Source organism: Plectropomus leopardus, chromosome 5 (genome assembly GCF_026936395.1).
Source record: "Plectropomus leopardus strain MGB_pleo_1.0 chromosome 5, ASM2693639v1, whole genome shotgun sequence".
NCBI lineage: Eukaryota > Metazoa > Chordata > Actinopteri > Perciformes > Serranidae > Plectropomus > Plectropomus leopardus.
This window is the reverse complement of record NC_142180.1, coordinates 1,732,578-1,756,486: the sequence shown is the minus strand read 5'-3', so window position 1 is coordinate 1,756,486 and position 23,909 is coordinate 1,732,578. Positions and strand designations below refer to the sequence as shown.

General features: G+C 39.8%; 2 protein-coding genes across 15 annotated transcripts in view; both read left to right on the top strand.

Moving 5' to 3' along the window:
- Window positions 1-1,341: 1,341 nt before the first annotated feature.
- On the top strand, window positions 1,342-21,683 carry rad23ab (RAD23 homolog A, nucleotide excision repair protein b). 2 transcript variants are annotated; one of them, XM_042512891.2, is made up of 10 exons: window positions 1,342-1,581; window positions 4,172-4,253; window positions 4,842-4,921; window positions 10,771-11,207; window positions 11,960-12,006; window positions 12,751-12,878; window positions 14,047-14,209; window positions 15,289-15,470; window positions 18,320-18,466; window positions 19,304-21,683. In XM_042512891.2, the coding sequence occupies exons 1-10, from the start codon at window positions 1,513-1,515 to the stop codon at window positions 19,415-19,417; spliced, it is 1,449 nt and encodes a 482-aa protein (XP_042368825.2). In that variant the 5' UTR covers window positions 1,342-1,512; the 3' UTR covers window positions 19,418-21,683. The 2 variants fall into 2 exon arrangements, with proteins under 2 accessions (XP_042368825.2, XP_042368817.2); XM_042512883.2 differs by having other exon boundaries at window positions 1,343-1,581; window positions 15,286-15,470.
- A 1,605-nt stretch (window positions 21,684-23,288) lies between these two features.
- LOC121965311 (epidermal growth factor receptor substrate 15-like 1) overlaps window positions 23,289-23,909 on the top strand; it is a 53,463-nt gene continuing 52,842 nt past the window's right edge. For all 13 annotated transcript variants that reach the window (XR_015776566.1, XR_015776564.1, XR_015776565.1 and 10 more), the window contains exon 1: window positions 23,289-23,356. Coding sequence is in view for 10 of the 13 variants with exons in the window: in XM_088077373.1 (XP_087933499.1) it covers window positions 23,330-23,356 (27 nt within the window). In the remaining 3 variants the exon portion in view is untranslated. The remainder of the gene's footprint in view (window positions 23,357-23,909) is intronic.

The window sequence follows — 23,909 nt, the reverse complement described above, 5'->3', positions numbered from 1 at the left end:
CAAAATAACACAAAGAGTTAACTGTTTGATGCAGTGGTTACCAGCAGCTCCAGTGTTCAGCTGTGTTAAATCACTGTTTTTCTCAATGGAGTCTGACTTTGAATGAAGCAATGCAAGGGCTTCATTTTGCTTTTGGAAATCATTAATTTTTTGGGTGACTAAAATATGGTCTGTTGCTTACCTCTCCACAGCAGTACATTACTTAGCTTCCATGTCAGACTTTCGTTTATACCGGGGTCTTGCCGACTGAGGTCTACTGCGTGTAACACACAAACTATGGATAATAACCTCATATAACCCCTTTAAAAAAAACCCAAAACAACAACAACAAAACCTGAACTATCCCTTTAATCTATCAATATTTAACCAATATCAATATTTGTATAGCACTTTTCATACAAACAGACTGTAACACAAAGTGCTTCAAACAGTAAACCAAGCACACAATATACATGAATAAAAACGAGCCTTTGTGATTAAGTAAAGCACAAAAAAATACAGGTCCCTGGTTCGAATCCCGGTTGGAACGGGGTTCGGTCCGGGCGGGGGCCCTTCTGTGTGGAGTTTGCATGTTCTCCCCCGTGTCTGTGTGGGTTCTCTCCGGGGTCTCCGGCTTCCTCCCACAGTCCAAAGACATGCAGCTCAGGATAATTGATGACTCTAAATTGCCCTTAGGTGTGACTGTGAGTGTGTATGGTTGTTCGTCTATATGTGTCGGCCCTGCGATAGTCTGGCAACCTGTCCAGGGTGTACCCCGCCTTCCGCCCGATGACAGCTGGGATTGGCTCCAGCCCCCCCGCGACCCTTACGAGTACAAGCGGTTACAGAAAATGACTGACTGACTGACAAAAAAATACAGCATGTGTACTAATTAAAACCTGGAACTGAGGAAACGCTACCATAAGTGACAAAACACCAGAATAAAACCTTTAGATAGAAAGATAAAAAAAGTAAAAATAAAAAAAAAAAGTAAATAAACTAATAAATAAATGGATAAAGAAAATAGTAATAATAAAAGATAAATACGTAAATCACTCAAACTGTAAATAAGAGGTACATGACAGAATAACAGCACAAAGTGAAATTATAAATAAATAAATAAATAAATATGTTAAACATATTAATGTGATATATGAATTAGCAAAACTATCCCTTGAAGTATTACATGGATACACCTATGGACCATCACATCATCTATGTTGAAAGAAAACAGCCAGGGTCAGATAAACATGGCATGAGGAGATCTACATTTCCTGCTGTATCTGAGTTGTGATATTTCCTGCAGAACATGAAGGCGGCAGAGTGCAGTCCTGCCTGCAGTGTGCTGTGTCCAGCAGCAGGTGGCGCGTGTGTCCGGCTGCTCCCTGACTGCTCAGCGCCGCTCAGACAGCTGAGTCACACATACATTTAGCTACAGCCACTTCCACAAACACTGGGCGAAAAGAGCGCTTACACTAACTACCGTGAGTACACTGCTTTTGACCCCAGCTGTGTGTGACACCGCGAGGAAACATGCTGACGATAACACTGAAGACCCTCCAACAGCAGACGTTCAAAATAGAGATAGACCCAGAACTGACGGTGAGTAGAAGTTAACGGGGCTGAAGTAAACACGGTGAGGCCGGGAGGCTGCTGCATACATACGGGAATGTTAGCTCATGTGAAAAAAGAATGCCAGTCGCGGTAAAGCGATGCGAGTTATTCTTTTCATTTAAAAAGTGACGTTACGTCAATGTGATAAAAATGCGGCCATTCAAGTTAGCAATTGTGCAGGTTCTTAAGGTAACGGAGTTCATGTGAGGTAACGTTAAGTTAGCTAGTGTTAACGCGTCTACGAGCGGTTTCCCTTCACATTAAAAGTGTAACATCGTCTATTGACTAACCGGGCGAGCATCTTCATCAGTTCAGATTCATTTCAGTTCAGTGCAGAGCTTTTTATCCAAACACTCTTTAATGACAATAATGTGCAGTATTAATGTAGTAACAATGCAGTAAAATTTTGTTTCATATTTCGTTGGTTGCCTTGAATTTATTTTTCGATCATTTTAAAGTACACTTTACCGTTATACAGTTCATTTTAGAACATTGAACATGATCAGTTTTTAAATCCATGAAAATAAAAGAACATCAACAATAATATAGATAACATTAAATTGTTTGAGGGAGATTCAAGCCAAGGCATATATACCTTATTTGTTTGTATTACATACAATCTTTCCGATTAATAGAGGTCTGAACAGCTTTGAATTTGCTTCTCAGGGGACGTCTGAGCAGTTTGGAAATTTTATATTGAAAACACTAACCGGAAATGGCCTCTGTTTCTTCTTTGAACTTGACAGTGTTTGACTTGTTTCAGTGGCTCACCATGAATGACGATGCAATATTTTAAACCTCCTGTCTGTTAATGTAGTAATGAAAAAGCTGCTCAGCAAACCTTAATCATAGAGAACAACAAAGCCTTTTTGAATATTCTGATTATATAGAAGTCACATGGAGAACTTTAAATCGAGCTAATAATGTTTGCTGTGAAGTGGTATCACGTGAATCCTAATGACCATAAGTGTTCGAGCTACACACCATAAACGGCATTCAACTGCTGAATTATTGGGATTACCTTTTGAAAAACAAAACAAATCAAAACTGAAAATGTTGATTCAGTGCTGCTTTTTCATGACTAAAAACTGCTAGGCAGAGTCAAACATCCATGGCGGAACTTGATGTCCATTCTTTAAATCACTGCGGCTTTGCTCTCTTGTTTGTTTATCACTTACAGAAGTTCATCTGTTTACTGGTGAGACGCTAAAGTGTATTTCTTTGCCCTGGCACTCACTCATTGCAGTGACAATAAATCTCATCTAATCTGTAACATCATCACACCCAACCACTTTACTTAAAATGTTCTACATTTGCTGTTTTCCTGAAAATATAAAATAATAATAATAATAATAATAATAATAATAATAATAATAAACTTGTATAGCTCCTTTCATACAGTTTATATAAATAAGGGCATTGCAAGCTCTTGAGTGCCTCACATGGAGCATATTTGGCAGCTTTTGTATCCGTAATAGCAGGAGTCTGTCCTAATCCAACCATGGGTTATTTCTCCCAATGAATTTTTAACATTTATTTCTATTGATTATGCCACTTCTATAGATATCATTAATTTAACCAGGTGAAAGTTTTATTACGATTTAAAATCTATTTTTCAAGAGCGACTTCACCAAGAGGGCAGCATTAAACATTGTTAAAGTAATAAACAACAAGCAGACCAATACAACTGTCAAACACCACAGCGAGCAAGCACAACATCCAGTTAAAATGCAACACAAAATAACAGTTAAATACATACATATGTACAATTTTCTAAAACAGTTTCATTGAAAATTTGACAAGCAATCACATGAACTAAGAGTGCTAGTTTCTCAGTCAACAACTGAGTGAAATTCCTCTAGAGTAATCAGCTCAGGCAGTTTCTGTAAGTTTTTCCAAGAAGAACAGCAGCATAATGTAAAGCTTTTTTGCTAAGGTTATTGTGCACCTTGGCAACCAATATCAAAAACATATTGTGAAAGTGCCGTCCATATTGGGCATAGTTTTTACACATGTATGCACACAGATAAGAAGCAACCAGCGCAAGCAGAGATTTTTATATACAAAGCAACCAATGCAAAAGTCTGTAGATGAACAGAGAAGGCTGTTTAGCAGTGGTGTACACGGTTTCTACAGCCAGTAATAAAATATAAATTATACGCACAAGAAAATAGGCAGAGCAGCTTTTGTTAGCTATGCTCCAAAATTATGGAATACCCTTCCAAAAGCTATAAGAGAAGTGGGCTCTCTGAACACTTTTATCTCAAATGAAAAAATATTTATTTAGTCTGGCTTTTAACTAATGTAATTCTTGTAATTATTATGTAATATCAGTTTTCTTGTAATTATCACTTTATATCGATTCTCTTATTTTTTACTATTCTTACTGGTCTCTGCAGTTTTTCCTTTGACTTTTATATCTTGTTTATCACCACCTGTCATTCGATTGTGTAAATTTGTCTTTTTTTGTGTTGCATTTTGTTTTTATTGTGAAGCATTTTGAGCTGCAGCCCTTTCATGATCATTCATTCATTATTATTGTATTATTAATATCAGTGTTTCCTCTGCTGTTTTCCAGGTGGTAGCCCTAAAGGAGAAAATAGAGAAGGACAGAGGAAAAGATGCATTCCCTGCTGCAGGACAGAAACTCATCTATGCAGGTGAGTCAGATAATGACACTGACTGAGCTACAGAACAAAAAACACACAGAACCATCATACTAAGTTATACAGAGGGCCCACAAAATGCTTGGTTTGTTTACCCAGCAAATGTGTTTGTTAAAATAATGTATGACGATGACTCACAGTTTCTTTCCCTGTTTTAATCTTCTTTCAAAATCATTGCTCAATGTATATATTTAACAGTAACCGTAGTTACAGTACCTAAGATTCATCAAAATACACTCCTAGGTGTCCACATGTAGTAGATGATTGGCTGGAAACAACACTTCACATCGTAGCTCCCACATCATCAATTATATTCTTACCTCAGAGCACCTGATGCTTTATTGCCTACTTAAAGCACTAAAGTCATGTTGAGAATAACTCATCTTTCACATGATGAGTATTCATAATGATTAGATGGTTATTAGTGCTTCATGCACAGCATGCACTGTTTGATTTAAGGTGATGTCTGCCTTATGTTTGATTCTGTCCCATGTTTTTCCATGTAAAGAGTACCCTAAATTCTTCTAAAAAAAACATGTTATTAATCTTTTCTAATTTGCTGTTTGTGCTTTAATGTCACAGGCAAAATCTTAAATGATGACACCCCACTTAAAGAGTACAAAATCGATGAGAAGAACTTTGTGGTGGTCATGGTAACCAAGGTTAGTAGACAGAATCATGTCATACTACACTGTGCTGCTCTGGTTTTTATCTACATTCACTTATTATTTCTAGTCCTTTAAGTCTCATTCCCACTGCAGAAAAAAGCTGCAAACACCCACTAACATCTGGCTTTTTAATGGAATGGAAATTCATACAAACGCACATGTATCTGCTAATTTTGGTGGGAAAGGGCTGGGGTATTACTGAACTTTTGTGTTTACGGTTGCTATTAAGCCAAAGTCAGAGGTACTCAAGACTTCCTCCATAGACCGATCACAATAAAAACCTTAAAAGCCAGCAGCTTAAAGGGCATCCTACTCTTAGAAGGCATGTAATTTGAAACATTTACAGGAAGTAGCTTAAATACAAATCCCATTTCCATTGAAGTTGGGACGTTGTGTAAAACATAAATAAAAACAGAATACAATGATTTGCAAATCCTTTTCAATCTATATTCAATTGAATACACTAAAAAGACAAGATATTTAATGTTCAAACTGTTAAACTTTGTTTTTTGCAAATATTTACTCATTTTGAATTTGATGCCTACAACATGTTCCAAAAAAGCTGGGACAGGGGCATGTTTACCACTGTGTTACATCACTTTTCGTTTTAGCAACACTCAATAAGTGTTTGAGAACTGAGGGCACTAATTGTTGAAGCTTTGTAGGTGGAATTCTTTCCCATTCTTGCTTGATGTACGACTTCAGTTGCTCACCAGTCCGGGGGCACCATTGTTGTATTTTGCACTTCATAATGCGCCACACATTTTCAATGGGAAACAGGTCTGCACTGCAGGCAGGCCAGTCTAGTACCCCATACTCTTTTACTACGAAGCCACGCTGTTGTAACACGTGCAGAATGTGGCTTCACATTGTCTTCCTGAAAAAAGTAGGGATGACCCTGAAAAAGACATTGCTTAGATGGCAGCATATGTTGCTCCAAAACCTATATGTACAGTACCTTTCAGCATTAATGCTGCCCTCACAGATGTGGAGAAGCATAGTAATAAAATAAGACCAAGAAGTTACCCATGCCATGAGCACTAACACACCCCCATACCATCTCAGATGCTGGCTTTTGAACTTTGCGCTGATAACAGTCTGGACTGTATTTTTCCTCTTTGGCCTGGATGACATGAAGTCCATGATTTCCAAAGACAATTTGAAATGTGGACTCATCAGACCACAGCACACTTTTCCGCTTTGCATCAGTCCATCTCAGATGAGCTCAGACCCAGAGAAGCCGGGGGTGTTTCTGGGTGTTGTTGATATATGGCTTTTGTTTTACATGGTAGAGTTTTAACTTGCACTTGTAGATGTTGCGAAGAACTGTGTTAACTGACAACAATGATTTTCCGAAAGTGTTCCTGAGCCCACGTCGTAATATCCTTTACAGGATGAGGTCGGTTTATTTTTTGTTGTTTTTTTTTTAAGATTATTTTTTGGGCTTTTTTTTGCCTTTAATGGACAGGACAGTTTAAGCGTGAAAGGCGGAGAGAGAGATAGAGAGAGGGGGCGACATGCAGCAAAGGGTCGAGGCCGGAATCGAACCCACGGCCGCTGTGGCCGCAACCTCTGTATATGGGGTGCCGCTTGAGGGACTGAGGTCAGGGGCATTCAGTGTTGGTTTTCGGCCTTGCTGCTTACGTGCAGAGATTTCTCCAGATTCTCTGAATCTTTTGATGATATTATGGACTGTAGACGATCAAATCCTAAATTCCTTGCAATTGTACATTGAGAAACCTTGTTCTTAAACTGTTGGACTATTTGCTCACCCACAAAGTGGTGAACCTCGCCCCATCCTTGCTTATGAATGACTCCTTTTATACCCAATCATGACACTCACCTGTCTCCAATAACGTTTTCACCTGTGCAATGTTCCAAACAGTTTTTTTGAGCATTTCTCAACTTTCCCAAGCTTTTGTTGCCCCAGTCCCAGCTTTTTTGGAAAGTGTTGCATGCATCAAATTCAAAATGAATATTTATAATTAAAATAATATTTGCAAAAAAACAATAAAGTTGATCAGTTTGAACATTATATATTTTGTCTTTGTAGTGTATTCAATATAGGTTGAAAAGGTTCCGCAAATCATTGTATTCTGTTTTTATTTATGTTTTACACAACGTCCCAACTTCATTGGAATTGGGTTTGTAGTAACAAAACCCCCAGACCACTTTTTTTCGGTTGAAAACACTATACACAGGTATTCAGTAGTGTTGTTGATAGAGAGGGTCCAGCTTATGACATCTGAGTGCAAAGTATTAAAATCTGAAGTATTCTGTTACTGCCTTCTAAAGGTTGAAACCTGGCTACTGCACTTTGCTATAGGAAGATTGGTTCCCAGCGTGCATGTTTTCGTCACCAAACAAGCCCCCTGTCTCTGCCCTCTCACCACCCGACTCCACCCAGTATTTTTGTTGAAAAGAGTGTTGGTAGTAGCAGTAAAATGTTTGGTTGTTTGGTCCAGGGGACTCAATTAATTATGGCTGAACCAACAAGGAGGGATCTAACCTACTGTATACTGTATAGCTACTTCTACACAGAGATGGCACCACAGGGCCACAACAAAGTCTCCTTTTTATACCGCTGTGTCGATTAACACACAAGTGTCCACTTCTATTTTAACATACTGTATATGTGTTGGTAGCACTTTCTAAACATTAACAAAAGCATAACATGTCAATCGCAATTTATTTGCTGACAGTTGATTTTGTCCTCTTCTCCAAGGGTCAGGAGCTCCTGAATCTAACTGTTTTCCCAGTTTACGGACATAAATGGCAGCTGTTCCTCCTCTTTGAGTTAGCCACTATGCTAACAGCTGCTTTTTAAATCTCCTTTGGTTGGTCATACACATGACACGTGGTCAGAACGTCAAGCTCCTGCTGCCTGTGATCCTGTTCTGCTGGCGGTCCCTTTTATTCAGAAGTTGTTTCAGTGCTGTTGCTACCTCCATTACCGACTCAGAGGCGAGACCACTCTTTCCCCCCTTTTCTCTATTGGACGTTATATACAGAACAGAACAGCTAAGAACAGCGAGGCAGTATAATGGCGTGTTATTCCTGCCTTGAACAGGCAGTGTAAACGCAGCTAATGCCTTGATTGCCAACAACACAAAAAAGCAAAGCATCACTCTGTGTGTCTGGAGATGAATCTAGCATACCCCTTTTCGCATCACCAAAAGCGTACTGAGCTCACTGTAGGGTTTAGTTCACTGGATCTTCACAGTTTTTCAGGCCAAGGCCCCGTTAGCTCTGAGACAGACAGTGCAGGAACCCCCTACTACATATATTGTATATATTGAGTTTCACTTGACATAATTCTCTGGATTTTTTTTACGTCTTCTCTTGTTTCCACTGCCTGTAGCTGCTTAGTCAGCAGCAGGCTGACTTAGCATGGCTAAGTGCGTTAGCTTCACCCTCTGCCCTTGGCCTGGTGGTTTCTTAGGTGGACGATGTGTCAGAGTCTCTTGCTCAAAAAGTTCAAACCATCCATTGTGGCTCACAAGACTGTCTGGACACTTGGAATAAATGCACAAGTAACTGGCTAATATTTTCAATAACAAGTAGATGTGCATTTACTAGTTCACCTTGCCATTATGTATAAACGTTGCACATTTATTTAGCATTAACTAGCTCACATGATTTCTCAAGGATTCAAGGGTAACAGTTAGCCTATCATTAATGTTGTGTACGGTAAATAATTTTTAAAAAAAGTAATGAATAGACCAATTTATCTTTTCGAATAATTTGTTGGGTTTGTGTTAAAGTGTATTTTTTGTAGACATATATTTTAAAAAAACAACAATTTATTAAGGCTTAAAGTTCTGCATATTTTGTTGCGCGTCAGCTTGAGTGACAAGCTGTCTGCAAGTTATTAATAATACATTTATCTGTAAAGCGCTTTTGACACTGTACAATAATTAGAGAATTTCCACCAACAACAACAAAAAAAAGAGAAAACATAGCAAATTAGCACAATCATATCAATAACACGTTTAAATAAACAAACAGCATATCAACAGCATAAACATCACATCACAATCACACTTTAAAAGCTTGTTTAAAAAGATGAGTCTTGAGCAGTGATTTGAACATGGATGGGTCAGTACATTCGTGAATATGTTTGGGGAGTGAGTTCCAGAGGGAGTGGGCCGCAATGGAGAAGGCTCTGTCCCCCCAGGTTCGGTGCTAGGTTCTGAGTGGCGGAGAGAGGAAGTTGACGTTAAAGGAACGAAGGCTGCGGGGAGAAGCATAGCGATGGAGGAGGTCAGTAAGGTAGGAGGGGGCTTGGTGGTTGAGGGCTTTGTGGGTGAGGAACAGGATTTTGAGTTGGATGCGGTATGGGACAGGGAGCCAGTGGAGATTTTGGAGAACAGGGGTGATGTGGTCGCGGGAGCGGATGTGGGTGAATGGTGCGGGCAGCAGAGTTCTGGATGTATTGTAGTTTATTGAGGACTTTGAATGATGTACTATATAGGATGCTATTGCAGTAGTTGAGTCTGGATGTAATGTGAGCTATATGTTGATTAAAAGAGAGTTGACTGTCAAAGATGATACCCTGATTGAGGATATGGGGGGTGGTGAGAGGGTCCAATTGTTTCTATTGAAGTTTTGAGCGGAGTGGAGATGTAGAGCTGGATGTCGTCGGCATAGCAGTGAAAATGAAGACCGTGACGACGGATGATGTTGCCAAGGGGGAGCAGGTAGATGATGAAAAGGAGGGGACCAAGCACCGAGCCCTGTGGGACGCCTTGAGGCAGAGGAGCAATGGAGGAGGAGCAGTTGTTGGTATGGATGAATTGTTTTCTGTCGGTGAGGTAGGATCTGAGCCAGGAGAGAGCAGTGACGGTAATGTTTAGGGAATGTTCCAGACGGGAGAGGAGAATAGTGTGGCTGATGGTGTCGAAGGCTGCAGTGAGGTCAAGGAGGACGAGGATGTTGAGATGGTCAGAGTCTGAGGAGAGGAGGAGGTCGTTGGTGACTTTAAGGAGAAATGTTTCTGTGCTATGCTAGGAACAGAAGCCGGACTGGAATGGTTCGAGGGAGTTATGGGGAGAGATGAGACTTGATTTGGGAGGCAACATCTCTTTTGAGTATTTTTGACAGAAAGGAGAAATTGGAGATGGGCAGGAAGTTCGACATGTCGTCAGAGTCCAGTCCAGAGTCCAGTCAGATCCAACTCTCACTCCTCCACACTCCACCCTCTTGTCCAAACATGGTCACTTCTAGCTCCAAAAATCCAAGATGGTGATGGCTGAAATGCCAAACTCAAGGCTTCAGAATCGCAGTCTACAATTCAGTGGGTGGCGTCACGCTAGCTATGCCCATAGTTTATACAGTCAATGCAGAAAAACTAAAGCAAAATTTTGAAGGGACGAGGTAGGTTGTCCATCACAGTCTGCAAAAGAGTTGTGTTATTATCTGGGGAGCTCAACTGTCATGTGTCCATGTCTGTACTCTTCACCCTGTCAAAATGACAAACTGCAACCTGTGGCTATGACAATATGACATGATTTTGCTCTTTTACAGATAGAATTGATGATGTGGAAATTACAGTACATAGCACGGAATTCACCATATAATACAACATAGTACAGGTTCTTAGGTTCTCATTTTTTTACCCAGCCTTTATCAGTGACCAGGCTATCTGTTTAGCCATTATTTAGATACGTATATAAATATCATATATATTTTATATTATCAGCTTTTATTTTAGTAATGATAATGTGAGGCGATATGCTGATATGGAAATATAACATACAAACTCATCACTTGGTCAAGCTAATGTTGCTATCTTCACAAATCAGATCGACATGACACTGATCACTTCTCAAATGTGTTTTCAGCCTAAACCAGTTCCTCCTCCTCAAGCCCCTCAGCCAACCCCTCCAGCAGCTGTAGCTCCAGCACCACCCTCAGCCTCCGGTCCGACACAAGTGCCCTCCACACCCACACATACAGTGTCTGCACCCACACCTGCCCCGCAGTCAGCTCCTCCCTCTGAACCCCCGGCCCCAGTTCCAGAAAACACCCCCCCGGTTTCTGCTGAAGCAACAGCAGCTCTGGACTCAAACACAGCCCCAGACTCAGCTCCAGCCTCTGCCTCAGCTACTCCTCCAGCCTCTGGCCCTGCTCCAACTCCAGCCCCAGAAGCTGTCCAGACAGCCCCGGCCTCGGCCCCTGCAGACCGCCCTACCCCTGCTACCCAGCCAGAAGAAAAACCAAGGGAAGAAGCTGAGAATCAACCATCTGCCACTGCACAAGTCCACTCCACTGCTGCCAGGTTTGGGGATACCTTTGTTTGTCTACACTGGGAGGTTAACCCTGTGAAACTTGAGCAAATAGGCTTGATTTCTTTTAAAAACATGCAAGGAAGCCAATGAGCAAGAGATGAGGAAAAGATTTGCAAGAAATTAGTAAAAAATACACGAAAATTACCCGAAAATTTAAAAAAAAAAAAAAACACCAAAAAACAAACAAAAAAAACAACAACAAAAATAAAGTTTTTAAAAAGTGCTTTAAAATTCTAACAATTCTTTAATATGCTTTAATATGATTTTAAATATGTAACCGTGATAATTACAAATAAAGCTTTTCCCTGGCTTTTTATTTTATCCCTAGACATTTTACCCTATCTTAAAAAAAAATTAATATAAATCTACTAATTTCTTGCAGTCTGTGGAACGTTTCATACCAAGTTGCTCATCACCGCTTTCCCACCAAATTGCTCAGGGCTCAAAGGTTTAAATACTTGTGAATGGCATCTGAAGGCGCCACAAAAAAGTGATGTCGCTCCAGGTTTCAAAGGGTTAACTAGTCTGGTTGTCCAACAAACCTGTTTTTTCTGAGTTAGAAAACCTAAGTTAGCTGGGAAAGCCTGTGTTCATGCAAACCTGGTTCAGATGGTTAATTTCCTCTGAACAAGTGAAAATGTAAACTCACTGCTACTTTCTACTTTCTGTGTTTACTGTAATAGTATGGGCATTGTATTGTGGATTTACACAGTCTGTTTTTCTTTGTGACTTTCTCCCAAAGCCTTGTTGATGAGCTGGGCCTTCTTGAAGAAGCAGCATCAATACTTGGTAATACATCTGTGATCTTTCTTCCCTGTGTGATAAATGAAAAAACACCACTGCATGGGTATAGTATATGGGTATATTCTGCTTTAAATTGTAGAGCCTGGTTAATAGAGCTTGAAAGAACTTGCTGGTATGATAATGTTTCCAAAGACAAAGTGTGTATACCTGTTCTGAATGTTCGCATTGGATGATAAACCTGTGTGCAGCCTCTTGTGTGCAGCTGTGTCCCACTGGCTCCCTGATCTCTCTCCAACAACTGTGAGCCTTTGTGTGTGTTTTTAGTCTCAACATGATGAACTGTCCATGTGGGTATAAAGGCGCACACTTTCAGATAGCCTCTCCCATAGCCATTGATAGTTCTCAGTAGAACTTTAGTGGCCATGTAATAGTCAGATGCAGGGAACCCGATTCCACAATCAGAAATGAGTCTTGAAATATCCTCAACTGACATGAAAGCAGTTCTGCAGTTTTCAGTGGATGATCCATGAATGCAAGAGAACGTTTGTGCCAAACTTTCCCTTTTGGCATTCTTTAGATACTGTGTTCACGATAATAGGATAGAGGCATGGACGAACAAACCGAAAACATAAAGCCTCCAGCCATGGCTATCAACAGTGCATTGGCATAATAACTCCATGTAGCATGTTTAATTAAGGCATTTAATGACTATTCCATTAGAGTAAGAAAATAACTTCCTCATTTCATTCAACTTCCACTGACTTGCTTTGCCTCCTGTTGTCTCCACAGTGACAGGCCCAGCCTATGAGAACCTGGTGTCAGAGATCATGTCCATGGGTTATGAGCGGGAGCAGGTAGTCGCTGCTCTCAGAGCCAGTTACAACAACCCAGACCGAGCAGTGGAGTATCTTCTCATGGTGAGGGTCTAATCAGCCTGTGTGTTTTATACACAGCTCTGCCTGTCTCTGTATTTTAGAGTGCCACGTCAGTCAGTACATTTCCATGCACAGCTTAGTTGAGCCACAGTCATAACTCAGTTAGGCCATTTAATTGAACCACTGTCCCTGTCCCAGTGTACAAGCAGCGGGGAAAAATCCATTTATTGATGGAAGTATGTCCGACTCCACCAGGGTAGGTGGAGATATGCCCCTTTCAGCTAGTTGCAGTAAACCTTTATTATTTATACAGTCTAAGATACTCACGGAATCACAATCATAACTTTATTTACAAAAACTTTCAATTAGAAAACCACCGCATTATGCATATATAATCAAACGGCACTAAGCAGACTGCTGTCATTAATCAGTTTTAAGCCACCTAAAAAAATTAACATCAGTTTAAGTGTATTTTTACTGCTTTACCTTGTTGTCAGACCGCCCTTACTGATGGGGATTTGAAGTTTTTGTATCAAAAACACCAGACCATTTTACTCCACTGCTGCTCTGCCACTGCCCCCATCAGCTGTTGTGGAAGGTAAAGAGAAGACAGTATTCAGATATAATGTACACTCAAGCTGATATTGTTTTTTTTTTAAGTGGCTATAATTTGTTTCGCTGCAGCCCCGTCCACAGCAGGACATCGCTTAGCTTCTGTGTCGGTGTTGTGGGACTGTTCTTTTTTTATCAGAGGAGGGGGGCGACTTTTTTTATTTAAAATAAATATAAAATACTAGCTTTTCAAGTTGTATGTCCCTCACCTAAGCCAAAATTTAAAACGCAGGTCCCTCTTTAGCGCGTACATTTCTTAAAAATACCTTTCCCGTTTTGCAGCATCCCTTCCTCCCTCATAAGTAATAAACTGTCCCTATCCGTACACATCGAAGGACGCTGGTGCTGCGACTAGGCGCACATGCAGAAGACCTAGTCCAGTTAAAGCCCAGCCGAGGTGTTTACATGATGGAATAGCTTTACTTCAGATCACATTATCTGGATGTGTTGGTTCGACTTCAAGAAATTCAGTGTAGTCTGACTTCAGTTGGACTATCATGTTTACATGTATTTTAAAAGTCCAGTTTTAGACGGACTAACACAATAATTCCACTTTTTCTAACATCATGTAAACAGACTGAATTTCTCTGACCTGCAGGGTATTCCAGCAGAGGCCAGTGATCTGCCACCGCAGGAGCCAGTTAGACACAGTGCTCCATCCAACCCCTCCACCCCTGCTACACAAGAGCCACAACAGGCCCCAGCAGCCCCAGTGGTCCCAGAGGCCCCAGTGGCCCCAGCAGCCCCAGCAGCCCCAAACAGTAAGAGCACATGCTTATCTCTTCTATCTATGCTTATTTATTCATTGGGGCAATAGAGTCCAACTATAGGGCTCACCCCTGATGACCCCAGATCTATGAGCCAGTGGGGCAAATGGGAGTGTTCCTCTGCTCTGGGGGTAACACCTGAACACAGCACAGGAACCATTGGAGTGGAGTTTGCAGGGATTAATGCACTTCATTGGTCGACCAGAAACACCAGGCTGCCACAACTTGCGCACAGCTTTATTTATATGGTAAAAAGCACTCATTGCATCATTTTTCGAATGAAGGACAGGCTTCATTGTAAACAAATAGAACACTGGCCCTCAAAGATATCACATATCAGCCTGATGATGGCTGATGATGACTTTGAAGCTGAAACATATTTGTTTCTGTTTGTTTTGTCCACATTAAATAAGAAAATGTATTTGAGCAAGCTGGTGTTCTGTTTGTTCTGATCCTCACCAAAACTGTGAACTGGAGCAAATGTTTAATGACTTAGCTGTCAGTGTGCAGTTATTTTTAACTAGGCATCACTAATCTGACCAAACAATCTAAACCCAAGGTCCACTTAGTACCTTTTTCCAGAGCTTGGTCTTAGTCTTCATCAGCTAATGGAGTTGGCTCAGTTGTCTTTGAGTTGGCTCTTGTCATGATGTGACAACTGAACTGAACTGAAATGAGCAAAGAACAACATGACTAACTCTGCAGGGTTTCCCAAGCATACATTTCTTTGCGGTGGCCTGCTGTGATCAAAACATCTGCCGCCACATTTATGTAATGTATTTATTTTTTAGCATGACTGTTGATTGGGAGCACTGTTGGAATATATGTACTGTTTGGTTATTGATTGCACCATATACTTGGAGTGCAGAGCGTACTCTGGACACACATGGAGCAGCGTAATGGCAGGTGCAGGAAAAGTGAAAATTATTTGTTAATATCTCTGGATCTAAAAGTTTGCATTCATTTTTACTTGACTATTCAGAAACAGACTTTCCCATCTGGTTAATATGTCTATAAATCTTCTCCCGGAAAATGTATCTATCACACTAAACAACCCCGTCCCCTATCAGCAGGGTCAGTCTCTGGCAGCCAGCCTCCCTCTGCTGGTGGAGGTTCTGTCTCCACAGGGAACCCTCTGGAGTTCTTGAGGAACCAGCCTCAGTTCCAGCAGATGAGACAGATCATCCAACAGAACCCAGCCCTCCTCCCGGCCCTTCTGCAGCAGCTCGGCAGAGACAACCCACAGCTGCTGCAGGTACCACACCAGCACACTCATCTTACACAGTGGCTTTCTGTCAGGGAATGCAGTGTTTCTGTTGCACACTGCAAGAATCACTTCAGGCTTAGGGTAGACATATATCCAAGCATCAAAGATTTATTCTGAAATATATATAAAAAAAGCCATCACTGGCTGTTCCTCAGTTGCTCTCTCTCCGTTCAACGTCCAACTGATCAGGCCTAAATCAGTATCAGTATATCAAAACGTATTTACACATTCTTTTAAATTTCTAATGATTGGTATATTTACAGAAACATTAAATCTTTCAAAGACTGCACTCAAGTATAATTATACATGCTATTTACAGATCATTAAATTAATTCAAGGATTATGCTAAACTACACTGTACAAGCTACAAATTAAATAAGCATTTCCTACAGGTTCCTTTTACTTTTTAAGCCTATGGTTATGCTAAATAAAATGTATCAACTTTCTATTTACAATGAAACAACTTCCTGTCCTCTCCTCACATGCCCCCCTCCTTATAATACATCCGTGTCCTGACCTGGATGTTTATCGTTGCTATGGCAACAGGTCTTGGCTACCGCCAGTATTCAGAGGCTAATCTTACCCCAACTGCTAAACAATCAATGATAACATTATAATTTGACACTTTGAAACCAAATCGATTACATCTAACGATTGTTACAATCCCCCAAACCTTAATTAGAGTTTTGTTACAGTCCAAATTGTCAAAATAAAAGAAATAAAAGCTTAAATCCCCGAAGATGCGCTACCCGGTAGCGGCTCTTATGTTGACCGGTAACAAACGTAACTTAATATTAAAGCATAATATCCTTAAACAGTACAACAAATAATAACAATAAAACACACAGACAGATAAATCAGTAAATGCGGCCTACTCTATTTACCATATGAGGGTTTTGGTTACGTTTTACCTACCTGATATATATATATATATATAAAAAAAACAATCACTGGTTGTTCTTCAGTTGCTGTCTCTCTGTTCAACGGCCAACTGAAGAACGCTACCAGAACCCCGTTCATATAGGCCGACTCGCAGGTGAGCTCGTGCCTTTCTCACTTAAACAGAAATTATTTTTAATTAAATGATTTAACATTAAAAATGTAATATACATATAAAATAACATAAACAATGAGGTAAATAAATTATAAAAAATACTGTGCAACATCTCCATGTGTTAGATATTATATACTGTATATGTAACTATTAACAGCACAGTAAGGGAAGGAGGACTGTGAGCCCAGGTCAAAGTGCTTTTGATGTTAGTCTGGGAGAATTTTATACGACTGTCTCACCAAGAAACTTATTCAGAGGGCATTTTGTTCACTTTGTGCTGTAATCGTTTTGCTGTACTTAACCAAAAGAAAAAAAATATACCATATGTGACCCATATGCCACAAAAAGTTCTTTGAACTTTCAACACAATATGAAAATGAGGGCTGTCATGAAAAATTGCACAGTATTCTTTATACACGGTTCCCATGAGTCATGGAAAAGATATGGCATTACAAAAACAGGCTAGAAATGGTTTGGAATTAACAGAATGTTTTGGAAAAGCTGTGAATATACATGGTTTTGGTTGTTCAAAATATCTTCATATAAAATAACTAAACAAACAAAAACATGTCTAATGTTATGTGGAATACCTTTCTTGTCTTATTACTTTCAAATGTTACTGTTGAAATGTCACTAGTATCACGTCATACACATAGACCTGACCAGCATGTCGTTATCGCCAAGGTTGCACCCTCTTTTGGAGGAAATAAACAAGATGTCACATCAGGATAGAAACAGGAAAATGTGAAAAAGCTGATGATGAACCAAGGCTTTCACTCTGAGATTTGCAGCCTCATAAGATTCAGGAATATTTACCGTCAGTGTGATAAAACGCGAAATGATTTTTGTGAGTTTCTACTGGAATGAATGAATGGATAGCTGTCAATAGCTTCAGTGGGAGGCTGCTGCAGCACAGTAGTAGCAATTGAAAACCTAGTTCTTGCTATTGCTATTTAAGCAGAAAAAATGTGAACTTTTCTAAAAAGAAAACCAATTAGTTGTTCATTTAAGAGACCTGTCTTTTTTTCTCTTTTGTACACCAACTATTGCTCTTTAATAAAACATAAGTATTTCTTGTCTGAACACTCCATTAATTGATGGATAAATCAGTAGAATACTTGATAATTAATTGACATCTACAGGATCTACAGTTTCTATACCCCCCAAAAGTGTGTGGCCTTCACATTTTGTGAAGTACTCATATGTGCTGCTGTAGACTGTTGGCATGTGCAGCTAACGGTGGTGGGAATGTCTAACAAGCAAGTTAGCAAGCACTAGCACTTTTCTCATTTGCAAAAGCCTGGGAAGTGTGTGTTTTGCAATGTATTGCGATGTAGGCCTACCTGTTTTAAACCTTAAATCATGGAAATAGGGTAAAATATAGAAAAGAAATGAAAACTTTTGGAAATTCATTGGTAAAAATGTATTACCCTCAGAACAGTTTTATTGCTACATAAGGAGCTATCTGATTTGATTCTCTTACTGCAAAAGTTTTAGAAATTTAAATCCAATTGATTGAAAGTGTTTTGATAAAAGTATCAGCATTCAATAAGAAAGCTATATTCTACATATGTCTGTTACATCCAAATACTCAACAACTAAGTATGCATATTATATTATAATTATATTAAATAATATTTGCTATTGTGAATGATCTAGATATGCAGTTTGAATGGGCAGTTACTCTCTGCTCTGTGTTTGGTTACTTTTGCTCAGGACTGAGGACCTGTACATTATACACTATACTGTAGTATTCTTATTGTTCTGTATGTATGACTTGCAGCAAATCACACAGCACCAGGAGCGCTTTGTGCAGATGCTGAATGAGCCACGAGGTGGAGACACAGAAGGGGAGGGGGCTGAGGCCCAGGGGTCGCCACACACCAACTATATCCAGGTCACCCCACAGGAGAAGGAGGCCATTGAGAGGGTCAGTAACCAGGGGTTCTTTTAAATCCCATTGCACTGCGATGCAAAACTGTATTCTGATAAAATGTGGGTAAAAACTGACTTTTTTAACGGTTTGCAAAAGTACACAGACCTGTAATCAAATATTAAGAGTTTTTTTAAACATGTTGGAATCACCAACACATTCTGCACACATCTTTATTTGAACATTTAAAGTGTACATTGTGTCACAAGCAACAAGCAAGTTTTCTAAACTAAAGGTGAGTATTGATGTATTTCTCCTGATCTGATGGGAGTGTATGGTGTGCGGTCATAGAGCAGTGTGACACACCATAGTGCAGAGAGTGAGGTGACCACTGAGTGAATCTCTTAGAGGGATACTTTGCCAATTTTCTAACAGCTCATAACAAAGTGGGTAGTAAGTAGTAAACTTCCCTCCATCTAACCAGTGCCTGGATAGAAGCAGATGAAGAAACAGACCCTCCTCTCTCTCTCTCTCTCTCTCTCTCTTTCACTTTCACTTTCACTTCCTCTCTCTCAAACTCAGACCATACTCTGAAAACTGAGATCAAACAGTCAAACCAAGCGGCACTGATCAAATATAAACCAAGATACAGACATTTTTATAAAAAAAACTGTCTTCCCAGTAGTGAAATGCTTCTTTAAAACTTTGGTGTATACATAACTCCTGGTTAAGTAAGTGTGTGTGCCCTGATTGTATGTTTTATTGATCTAGTGAACACCAGAACAAATTCAAAATCGACTGGAAAGGTTGGTTTGGAAATAAATGATAGAATCTCGCAGCTGTAGTGGTGTGTTTTACACTAACTAACTAACTAACATGTATGTTGTGTTTCAGTTAAAAGCGCTGGGCTTTCCTGAAGGCTTAGTCATCCAGGCTTACTTTGCCTGTGAGAAGAACGAGAATCTAGCTGCTAACTTCCTGCTACAGCAAACATGGGACGATGAGTAAGCACACATCACCTGACACATCACCACCGTTCAGCAGAAGGCCGCAGAGGAGATGACAGCTCCACACAAAGTCCACCTGGGAGGAACAAGGACAGGAGAAAAAGAGGACATTTCTTTTCATGCCGTGTGATTGTGGTCTGATGATGGGGGTGACAGTGATGATGACGACATGCTGTTCAAAGTTTGCTGTGCTGCCTCCCCTCCATTCAGCTGTGAAGATCATCGTAGCAGCTCACACTGAGCTGTGCCTCACCACTGCTGTCATTACTGCTGCCGCTTGTGCCGAGTGATCACACTGAGAGACGTCATGCAAGAAAACACGCCAACAGTCTGCATCACCTTCACAGGACAACAGGCAACTCACAGACTGCCTGTACAACATGGGTCAAACTTTTAGACGACTGTTCACATCAGTGTAAACACTACAGAGTGTATCTATCAGAAATATAAACATGACAAAATAACGTGTTGGCAAACCCTCCATGTTGGGTTTACCTGAAAATGTGATGCAAACTATTGACTTATGGTTTGAAAGCTAGCATTGCTTTATATTAAAGTTCAGGTCTGATCATTTCATTTATTCTGCTTCTTTATCCTTGGAAAAAATCCCAAAACATTCAAAATATCTCAGACTACAAAATAGCACAAATTCAGGTGGTGTTTTAACCTTTTATTAGGCATGCAAATAGAAAATGATATCTGCAAGATGAAAGAAAATGTTGCAGGAATATGTCAACCTTGCAGCCCATTTCTGCCATAAAAAGAAAAAACTGAAATGTTATTAATGGAACGTCCATGTGAAAATAATGAGTGAAATTTCAGACCATTTAAGTCAAAATTGTATTAATTTCTGACTCATTTTGACTTGCTCCCTCGATTTCTTCAAAGTGTCATTATTTTGACATTGATAAAAAGTTGACTAGGTTCATGGTCACAGTCAGTATTTCACTTTGCATCTTTTTTTTGTTTTGACTTACAATGAGTAAGACATTACAGTTTTACTGAGTACATCTGAATTTTGACCTTGATTTTGAAATTTTTAAAAAACTTTTCTTTAAACTCAATATGAGTATAAATATTTATTTTTATTTTTAACTTACTGTATTTTTTATTGTTTTTATTTCATTTCATTTCAACCCACCATGAGTATATATACATATATTTTTTTCTTTTAACTTTTCTTATTTAAAAAATGTCTTTAATCTTTTATTATTTTTGCAGCAGAAATAGGCTTCCCAAAACAGAAATTTAATGTTCAGTGAAAACTGTCTCAACACCTTGCTTTCTTTTTTGAACATACAATGAATGAGTCTCAGTATATAATGACTACTTGTCAGGATTATGTGTGCTGTGATAGGATATTCAGTGGGACAGGAGGGCACACCCACACGCAGTGCTCAGCTTGAATAGTCATTATCATCTTTCACTGTGGAGGGATTGCTTGTTTGGTTTTACAGATGAAGGAATTTGAAGGCTGATTATAAAGTGCCACATAGCATGTTTTGTTAGCTAAATATTGAACTTTTTTAAAAAAGAAAAGTCGTGTAATAATTTCATCAACAGGAATGATCAAAAACCTTCCTCCTTTCAGACAATCTTTTTTTGTTGCATTTGTCTCACATCTTCTATGCATCTGAAAGCTGTAAGAGTTTGAGCCATCGCTCCTTTATGCCTTATGGTTAATAAGACTTTTGAACATGTTTTATTTTACAAAGGGACATAGAGTTAACATGAAAGTGGATATTTCACAGACGATCGACCCAGCATTGGTGATCATCATTATAGTTTTAATTATTGATAATTAATGAGTTCTTGTTTTAAAGGTGGACTGAAAGGAATTTGAATAAGTGCTAGAAGCCAAATCAACAAAACATAGTTTTTCAGCATTAATTTTGCTGTCTGTCCTTTTCCCTCTCTTCCTTGTGCTGGAACTGGAAATAACTGGAAGTTATGTATGGATGCTGTAAATGAGGTATACAAACTTTTGGGAAGAAGGCACTACTGTGACAAATACTGTTTAGCTGTGAGGGGCTGTTGGTTGCATGAGATTGTTACAGAGTTATTTATAGCATGGCAGTGGGCTAGGAATGATGAAAGCACCAGTGTGGTGTTGATCTGTTGTTTGACCCATTTTGTCTGTTTGTTTTTTGGGTTTATAAAAAGAAAAAATACTTCAACTTTAAGTACACTAGTGGAGGTTTTGCTGAATAGTTGTGAAAAACTTTTGTTAAAGCATTGTGTAAAATAAATGGCTTTTACAAAGTGGGTGAGACAGGGTGATGTTTTATTATGAAAGTGCCAGCATGAATGTAAGCCTGGCATACTTCACTGTCAGGTCCACTCATCAGGTTAGTTTGAACTGATGTAGACAGGAGGTGTTAGTGCCTCATGTCTGCTGAAGCAGTCCTGTAAGCAAAAGTCACAAACGTTATTAATTGAAATGGTCTTCATTTGTCAACTCTTGCAGCTTCTTTTGTTTTAATTGTGTAGGATTTAGGGGGAATATTGGCAGAAATTGATAAAACTATTCTTAACTAGGATTTAATTAGTGTATAATATCTGAAAATCTAAAATTTCATTACATTAGAATGAGCTGTTTATATCTACATACAGTGCTGATCCTCTTCCTCAGAGTGCACCATGTTGTTTTACAGCAGCCTAGAACAGACAAAGCAAACACTGGCTCCAGAGACACAGGGACAGTCGCATTGCCCGCTTGAGTTCTCCTGCATGCTTGGCACACCAGAAGTTTCAGGTTGTTACAACCTGCAAATTGAAATAGTGGAAGCTTTCTGAAGCCCCCCTCGCTCCTTAAAGCTGCAAAATGGTTTCGTCTAGCCCTGCACGGGCATTTTTCAGCAGCTGCTGGAGTCTCTACCGAGGCACACGTGTATTATCTGCTGTAAGGTTGTTAATCAGGTCAACATGTGACAGCTTCTCATTCTGTTCTAGTTCTCTTGATGACACAAAGACCATGTAGACGTCCCTGTGCCATTGTGGAACACAAGTATGTTTAATAAGCTAAAGTTTAAAAAAATGCTAAGTAGAAGTAACTGACTGGATTAATAACTGTAATAAGTATAAAAATTTGCATGCGCCGCCACCATCGCTGCGTCGTTACTCGATAAATAATAATACAAACTAGATGAATGATTAAATAAACTTAATGTGTAGTGAAATAAACTCGAACAGTACTGAAATTAACTCCGTGAGCCTCAGATGTCCTTACTTGAAAATATATTTAATAGGACATATCTGATCAGAGAAGCTTTTGGCACAACACACATGCATGGCAAAAGACATACCAACAACTTAAGAGACAGGAGAATCATCTTTAAACAATACGTTTCACTCGTCACACCGCTGTGTCAGTCTAGTCAAAACATCCACAAGGTCTTGCCCCTGCAGCATCTTGACTTCCCTTTAATACAGCCATGATCTTAACACGCAGACTTACTAGAGACAGACTGTCTATGCATAGGACCCAGAATTTAGTGCTACACCCCTGCCACTAGATGCCAGTGAATCCTACACACTGGACCTTAAATAATATTAATAATAATTATTTATTTATTTAAACCCCACATACGCAAAACCTCAGGATTTGTTATATCACAACCAATGTGGTTCCATCACAACATGCCTTAAATGCAAACCAGTTTAAGCTTGAATTGTTTGCCTTTTAATATTTATGCTGAATGAACGAACTAATCCTGACGATGCACTAAAAGCGAAATAAAATCATGATTTCGCAGACAAAATGGGCAACATTAAATCACTGGCATCTTTGCTGGAGTTTGGGCAGCCGTGTGTGTGCGGGAGTGTGAGGCTCGGTGTGTCCTCTGAGGGGAGTGTTGCCGGGGAGAGGCAGAGGGATAGGGAGGGTGGGTGCGTTCCCGCAGCAACAGGGAAGATGGCAGCTCTCACATCTCTCACCCAGGTAAAGATGCAGTGATTTACCGCTCTGCACTCCGTCCTAAGGCTATCATAATCCATAGCATGACACAGTGTGCACCATTGTTGACACTGTATTTTAATTTTACTCTAAAAAAGACACGGACAGGTTTTGAAGTGCAGTCTGAGATAAGGCAGTGAGCTGCTCGGTGAAGGCCTATTGCAGTACCGTTAGGTAGCGGGCTTCTTACCCCCAACTGCAGCTAGCTAACCGTTTAGCTAGTTACGACATAACATACAGCTAACTCAGTACTGATACTATTTAAAGACAACAGACACCGTGTAAACTGTACACAAAGACAGAGACAGGCCGGCATGTGCACGCATATTTAACAGAGCTTCAGAAAGTGTGATAACGTTCAGTCCTTTAGCTAGCAGACCTTAGCTAGCCTAGCCTTGATCCTCAGTACTGGGGATGGAGATGAACACGCTCGCAAGGCTAGAAGGCAGGCTATACAGCAGGCTAACCCTGGCTAGCCCGAACTAACCCGGGTTAAGCTCTCAGTAATGCTGCTGGTGTGAGTTGGCTGTCAGGTCTT